Source organism: Cyprinodon variegatus, unplaced genomic scaffold (assembly GCF_000732505.1).
Source record: "Cyprinodon variegatus isolate N-32 unplaced genomic scaffold, C_variegatus-1.0 Scaffold699, whole genome shotgun sequence".
NCBI lineage: Eukaryota > Metazoa > Chordata > Actinopteri > Cyprinodontiformes > Cyprinodontidae > Cyprinodon > Cyprinodon variegatus.
In genome coordinates, this window is record NW_015151152.1 from 345986 (window position 1) to 354220 (window position 8235).

General features: G+C 38.9%; 1 protein-coding gene across 1 annotated transcript in view; it reads left to right on the forward strand.

Moving 5' to 3' along the window:
- Nucleotides 1-455, forward strand: part of LOC107097459 (programmed cell death 1 ligand 1-like) — a 5355-nt gene extending 4900 nt beyond the window's left edge. Inside the window, exon 7 of the mRNA XM_015394609.1 lies at nucleotides 448-455. Coding sequence (XP_015250095.1) covers nucleotides 448-455 — 8 coding nt within the window. The remainder of the gene's footprint in view (nucleotides 1-447) is intronic.
- Nucleotides 456-8235: the final 7780 nt, after the last annotated feature.

The window sequence follows — 8235 nt, forward strand, 5'->3', positions numbered from 1 at the left end:
GTCTCTGAGCTAAAGCTCCTCTGTTGGTTCCTGGATTGAGTCTGAAAGTTTCTATTGTGTTTGGTTCTGATGTTAAATACATGATATCCAGAGAAGCTTGTTGAAATGTTTTTCTGCTCATTTGAACTTTAGGAATGTAATTTTTTTATAACACTATTATAACACTTATAACACTAAGATGAGGAAGAGTTTCTGCTCTTCCTCTCTGAGCTAAAGCTCCTCTGTTGGTTTCTGGATTCAGTCTGAATGTTTCTATTGTGTTTTTGTTCCTTTATTCAAATGTAAAAATGATTTATGGAATCAATCCTTCAGTTTGACTTTATAAGGGGTTTAATGCTGTTGCTGCTTTTCCTGGTTTTATCCTGATAAACTAAGAAGTTTGAATCATGAATCCTTTTATTTACCTTCTGCGATCCTGGAGCTGTTGATCCTGATCTCCTCCATCAGAGGACTGAAGGTTTCAGCTCATCTGGGTCTCCAGGCTCCAGGAAGGGGTGGAGCTGCTGATGGGTCTGTGCTGGATTCCAGTGGAACCCAGCAGCTGGGATCCACTGGGAGCAGAACCAGAACCTGCAGCTAAAGACAACTGGATGTCCTCTGCATCAATTTGACTGTATGATCTGGTTGAACTGTAAAGTGCCTTGAGATGACATGTGTTGTGAATTTGATGCTATATAAATAAACTAAATTGAATTGGATGTTGTGAGGTCAGTTTATCTGCTTCCAATGAATCAATGTTTTAGTAAAAGAAAAATAAAAGTGAAACAGAAATCATGATAGTTGATAATAAAGCAGACAGGACGCTCAGACTGTTTACTGACTGGTTTTACGTCACAGTCTCCATTTTGTCTGGAAATGAAAGTGAAACCTTCATCTGTTCCCAGAAATCTGATCTCTGTAAATAATTTATCATGTAGCCTTAAAAAAAAGCCCCTGTCTGGGATTAAGGTTGAGAAATATAACGTTTACATTCTTTAACCTCTTCTTTATCTCATAAAGGGGATGTTTTTTATCCAAATAATATTTTTAGGTGACCTCTGAACTCTTTGGATACTGGAAGAAAAATACTAAAGATAGAAAATAAAACAGGGTTTCAGTAAAATGTTTAAAGCTTTTCACTAAATGTTCCTTTCTGTGAAGAAGTCTCTCCTGTTTTTCTTTAGATTTTAGTGATTTTCAGTCTTTCACAGGAGGAATGAGGTCAGAGTTTGAACCAATCATCTCACAGGATCCAGTGAAGCTGAAACAGGATCTCAGTATCTGTGAATTAATAACATTTATTATCAGCTTCAGATTAAAAAGATCAATAATCAAACACCTTCATTCCTATCAACAGTTTAACAGTGTGGAGCTGATGTGATGCTTCCCCCTAGTGGACAAAACCTGGAATGTCATTCATCCTTGGATGCTTTGTGCTTGATGGTAAATGTCATCAGTTAGTACCCACCTCTACCTGTGATTAATCATTCATTTTGGAAAATCAACATTTTACTAATACTAGTTATATACAGGTCCTTCTCAAAATATTAGCATATTGTCATAAAGTTAATTATTTTCCATAATGTAATGATAAAACTTGAACATTCATATATTTTAGATTCATTGCACACTAACTGAAATATTTCAGGTCTTTTATTGTGTTACTATGGATTAATTTCGCATACAGCTCATGGAAACCCAAAATTCCTATCTCACTAAATTAGCATATTTCATCCGACCAATAAAAGAAAAGTGTTCCTAATACAAAAAAAGTAAACCTTTAAATAATTATGTACAGCAATGCACTCAATACTTGGTGGGGAATCCTTTAGCAGAAATAACTGCTTCAATGCGGCGTGGCATGGAGACAATCAGCCAATCAGCTCTGCTGAGGTGTTATGGAGGCCCAGGATGCTTCCATAGCGGCCTTTAACTCATCCACAGTGTTTGGTCTTGTGTCTCTCAACTTTCTCTTCACAATATCCCACAGATTCTCTATGGGGTTCAGGTCAGGAGAGTTGGCAGGCCAATTGAGCACAGTGATACCAGTAAACTATTTACCAGTGGTTTTGGTATTATGAGCAGGTGCCAGGTCGTGCTGAAAAATGTAATCTTCATCTACATAAAGCTTTTCAGCAGATGGAAACATAAAGTGCTCCAAAATCTCCTGATAGCTGCATTGACCCTGCCCTGGATAAAACACAGTGGACCAACACCAGCAGCTGACATGGCACCCCAGACCATCACTGACTGTGGGGACTTGACACTGGACTTCTGGCATTTTGGCATTTCCTTCTCCCCAGTCTTCCTCCAGACTCTGGCACCTTGATTTCCAAATGCCATGCAAAACTGAGCAACAGTCCAGTGCTGCTTCTCTGTAGCCCAGGTCAGGTTCTAAAGTGGCTTGACCTGGGGAATGCGGCACCTGTAGCCCATTTCCTGCACATGCCTGTGCCCGGTGGCTCTGGATGTTTCTGCTCCAGACTCAGTCCACTGCTTCAGCAGGTCCCCCAAGGTCTGGAATCGGTCCTTCTCCACAATCTTCCTCAGGGGCCAGTCACCCTTTTCTATCTGTGCAGCGTTTTCTGCCATTTTTTTCCTTCCCACTGAGGTGCCTTGATGCAGCAGCACTCTGGGAACAGCCTATTGGTTCAGAAATATCTTTCTGTGTCAATCCCTCAAGCTGAAGGGTGTCAATGATGGCCTTCTGGACAGCAGTCAGGTCGGCAGTCTGACCCATGATTGGGGTTTTGAGTGATGAACCAGGCTGGGAGTTTTAAAGGCCTCAGGAATCTTTTGCAGATGTTTAAAGTTAATTTGTTGGTTCAGATGATTAGGTGCATAGCTTATTTAGAGACTTTTTTTAATGATATGCTAATTTTGTGAGATAGGAATTTCGGGTTTTCATGAGCCGTTTGCCAAAATCATCCATATTACGACAATAAAATACCTGAAATATTGCAGTCAGTGTGCAATGAATCTAAAATAAATGAATGTTCAAGTTTTATCATTACATTATGGAAAATAATGAACTTGATCACAATATGCTAATATTTTGAGAAGGGCCTGTATTTAAATCAATAACTATGTGGGAAGTTAAAATAATCCTTTTATTTGCAGGTTTTATGGAATTATATTCATAAGCCTTTACTGGGACATTTCTCTCATTAGATCAATAAATGTTCTCATTTATTCTATTATTTCTGCAGTGCAAACATTTCCTGTTTTTTCTCACTGATCTATCAGCAGCTATTCTGATCTCCTCAGTCTGTCCCTGATTGCTCACCTCCCTCTAATCATATCTTAATCCACCTGCTTTATTCTGTTTCTCCTTCCTGCTGCTCCAGTTGCTCTCGTGGAGCAAAACATACATGTTATTTTGCATATTTGGCTGCTTCCACCTTCAGGCTGAGAGCCTTTCCTCTCTCAGCTTCTCTGTGAGGCTTTAAAATGTAAGATGGCCTCCATGTAGGCTATCACAGTTGTGAATTATTTATTTTTTATTAGACTCATCAACGTTACCAGATTCCTGCACCTTCGCATGATGCTGGTACTGCAGCTGTTAATAAGATTAACGTTTGATGAATTGATCATTATTTTTATATAGAATAATATAGAAAATGGTTAATGACAAATACATTTTTGATAACTTTATGACAGCCTTGGACTGCACCAAAAAGTACAACCTAGGCTGAATTTTAAATGACTAATTACTAAAAAGACAAAAACTACAAAACAATGACCGAACTAGAAAAAAGGAAACATGAAATCAAAGAAAGTGAACTAAGATAAATCTGACAAGAAGGACTAAAGAGAGAACAGAAAATGTCAAATAACTATAAACAAGGATAAAGGAACTAAGATTGCAAGATCCAAACTGCAAAACTAAGAACAGACTGAAGAAAACCCATCATCAGACCCTGATGACCTGGACCAGAGCGTCCAGCTGACCCCTAGAAGGAAGATCAGACGCTCCAGAACCAAAAGGTAGCTGTTCAACTTTCTTTTAAATTATCATTTTATACACTTTAATTACCTATGTTCATTATTTTTGATGNGATCAAATGAATACATTAAAACAGCAGATTTCAGACAGTTTGATTTATTAAGGGAAAGAAACTAAAAGTATTCACTCCCCTGGTTAGATCATCAATAATCTGACTTTAAATCCCAAAATTAATCCCAGATTGGAATCATAATCTGAGCTGCAGATAGAAGCTGAAGGTTCTAAAAAGCTACAAACAGAAAATATCAAAGTTTCTGACATTTATCAGTCTGGAAAAAAAAATACCAGAACCAACGAACCGCTTTGGGTCAGAATGAACCGGCCGTCCTTAAAGGTCCAGTTTGTTCTCCTCAGTCAGCAGAATATTTTCCCTAAAGTCTTTTGGTCCATCAGACTGGGTCTGGTAAGTGGAAGGCGGGCCTGTGTTGGGTCAACAGTAATCTGTGTTCTGTTGGGTCAGCACTGGTTCTGTTCTGTTGGGTCAGTTCTGGTTCTGGTATCAGAACTCTGCCATGGAGGAAGAACTGAGGTGTTGAGGCCTGCAGAGCTTTAATGTTCTGGTTCTTCTCTGACCTTCTGATTGGTGCTTAATCAGCTCTTGTGTTCGGTTGGTTCTGAGGCCAGAACCACTGCTGACCCAAAAGAACTCGGGCCCGTCTCACATTAACCAGGAACATGTTGCTGATCCTAAAAACTTCATCTTAACCAGAACCAATTGGACTACATGGACAGAACATCAGAACACGGCCAAACCACAGATTCACTGGTTCTGATGTTAAATATATGATATCCTGAGAAGCTCGTTGAGCTGTTTTTCTGCTCATTTTAACTTTTGGAATGTTTTTTTTTTCTATTTTATCTTATAACACTAAAATGAGGAAGAGTTTCTGATTTTCCTCTCTGAGCTAAAGTTCCTCTTTTGGTTCCTGGATTCAGTCTGAATGTTTCTATTGTGTTTGGTTCTGATGTTAAATACATGATATCCAGAGAAGCTTGTTGAAATGTTTTTCTGCTCATTTGAACTTTAGGAATGTAATTTTTTTATAACACTATTATAACACTTATAACACTAAGATGAGGAAGAGTTTCTGCTCTTCCTCTCTGAGCTAAAGCTCCTCTGTTGGTTTCTGGATTCAGTCTGAATGTTTCTATTGTGTTTTTGTTCCTTTATTCAAATGTAAAAATGATTTATGGAATCAATCCTTCAGTTTGACTTTATAAGGGGTTTAATGCTGTTGCTGCTTTTCCTGGTTTTATCCTGATAAACTAAGAAGTTTGAATCATGAATCCTTTTATTTACCTTCTGCGATCCTGGAGCTGTTGATCCTGATCTCCTCCATCAGAGGACTGAATGTTTCAGCTCATCTGGGTCTCCAGGCTCCAGGAAGGGGTGGAGCTGCTGATGGGTCTGGATTCCGGTGGAAACCAGCAGCTGGGATCCACTGGGAGCAGAACCAGAACCTGCAGCTAAAGACAACTGGATGTCCTCTGCATCAATTTGACTGTATGATCTGGTTGAACTGTAAAGTGCCTTGAGATGACATGTGTTGTGAATTTGATGCTATATAAATAAACTAAATTGAATTGGATGTTGTGAGGTCAGTTTATCTGCTTCCAATGAATCAATGTTTTAGTAAAAGAAAAATAAAAGTGAAACAGAAATCATGATAGTTGATAATAAAGCAGACAGGACGCTCAGACTGTTTACTGACTGGTTTTACGTCACAGTCTCCATTTTGTCTGGAAATGAAAGTGAAACCTTCATCTGTTCCCAGAAATCTGATCTCTGTAAATAATTTATCATGTAGCCTTAAAAAAAAGCCCCTGTCTGGGATTAAGGTTGAGAAATATAACGTTTACATTCTTTAACCTCTTCTTTATCTCATAAAGGGGATGTTTTTTATCCAAATAATATTTTTAGGTGACCTCTGAACTCTTTGGATACTGGAAGAAAAATACTAAAGATAGAAAATAAAACAGGGTTTCAGTAAAATGTTTAAAGCTTTTCACTAAATGTTCCTTTCTGTGAAGAAGTCTCTCCTGTTTTTCTTTAGATTTTAGTGATTTTCAGTCTTTCACAGGAGGAATGAGGTCAGAGTTTGAACCAATCATCTCACAGGATCCAGTGAAGCTGAAACAGGATCTCAGTATCTGTGAATTAATAACATTTATTATCAGCTTCAGATTAAAAAGATCAATAATCAAACACCTTCATTCCTATCAACAGTTTAACAGTGTGGAGCTGATGTGATGCTTCCCCCTAGTGGACAAAACCTGGAATGTCATTCATCCTTGGATGCTTTGTGCTTGATGGTAAATGTCATCAGTTAGTACCCACCTCTACCTGTGATTAATCATTCATTTTGGAAAATCAACATTTTACTAATACTAGTTATATACAGGTCCTTCTCAAAATATTAGCATATTGTCATAAAGTTAATTATTTTCCATAATGTAATGATAAAACTTGAACATTCATATATTTTAGATTCATTGCACACTAACTGAAATATTTCAGGTCTTTTATTGTGTTACTATGGATTAATTTCGCATACAGCTCATGGAAACCCAAAATTCCTATCTCACTAAATTAGCATATTTCATCCGACCAATAAAAGAAAAGTGTTCCTAATACAAAAAAAGTAAACCTTTAAATAATTATGTACAGCAATGCACTCAATACTTGGTGGGGAATCCTTTAGCAGAAATAACTGCTTCAATGCGGCGTGGCATGGAGACAATCAGCCAATCAGCTCTGCTGAGGTGTTATGGAGGCCCAGGATGCTTCCATAGCGGCCTTTAACTCATCCACAGTGTTTGGTCTTGTGTCTCTCAACTTTCTCTTCACAATATCCCACAGATTCTCTATGGGGTTCAGGTCAGGAGAGTTGGCAGGCCAATTGAGCACAGTGATACCAGTAAACTATTTACCAGTGGTTTTGGTATTATGAGCAGGTGCCAGGTCGTGCTGAAAAATGTAATCTTCATCTACATAAAGCTTTTCAGCAGATGGAAACATAAAGTGCTCCAAAATCTCCTGATAGCTGCATTGACCCTGCCCTGGATAAAACACAGTGGACCAACACCAGCAGCTGACATGGCACCCCAGACCATCACTGACTGTGGGGACTTGACACTGGACTTCTGGCATTTTGGCATTTCCTTCTCCCCAGTCTTCCTCCAGACTCTGGCACCTTGATTTCCAAATGCCATGCAAAACTGAGCAACAGTCCAGTGCTGCTTCTCTGTAGCCCAGGTCAGGTTCTAAAGTGGCTTGACCTGGGGAATGCGGCACCTGTAGCCCATTTCCTGCACATGCCTGTGCCCGGTGGCTCTGGATGTTTCTGCTCCAGACTCAGTCCACTGCTTCAGCAGGTCCCCCAAGGTCTGGAATCGGTCCTTCTCCACAATCTTCCTCAGGGGCCAGTCACCCTTTTCTATCTGTGCAGCGTTTTCTGCCATTTTTTTCCTTCCCACTGAGGTGCCTTGATGCAGCAGCACTCTGGGAACAGCCTATTGGTTCAGAAATATCTTTCTGTGTCAATCCCTCAAGCTGAAGGGTGTCAATGATGGCCTTCTGGACAGCAGTCAGGTCGGCAGTCTGACCCATGATTGGGGTTTTGAGTGATGAACCAGGCTGGGAGTTTTAAAGGCCTCAGGAATCTTTTGCAGATGTTTAAAGTTAATTTGTTGGTTCAGATGATTAGGTGCATAGCTTATTTAGAGACTTTTTTTAATGATATGCTAATTTTGTGAGATAGGAATTTCGGGTTTTCATGAGCCGTTTGCCAAAATCATCCATATTACGACAATAAAATACCTGAAATATTGCAGTCAGTGTGCAATGAATCTAAAATAAATGAATGTTCAAGTTTTATCATTACATTATGGAAAATAATGAACTTGATCACAATATGCTAATATTTTGAGAAGGGCCTGTATTTAAATCAATAACTATGTGGGAAGTTAAAATAATCCTTTTATTTGCAGGTTTTATGGAATTATATTCATAAGCCTTTACTGGGACATTTCTCTCATTAGATCAATAAATGTTCTCATTTATTCTATTATTTCTGCAGTGCAAACATTTCCTGTTTTTTCTCACTGATCTATCAGCAGCTATTCTGATCTCCTCAGTCTGTCCCTGATTGCTCACCTCCCTCTAATCATATCTTAATCCACCTGCTTTATTCTGTTTCTCCTTCCTGCTGCTCCAGTTGCTCTCGTGGAGCAAAACATACATGTTATTT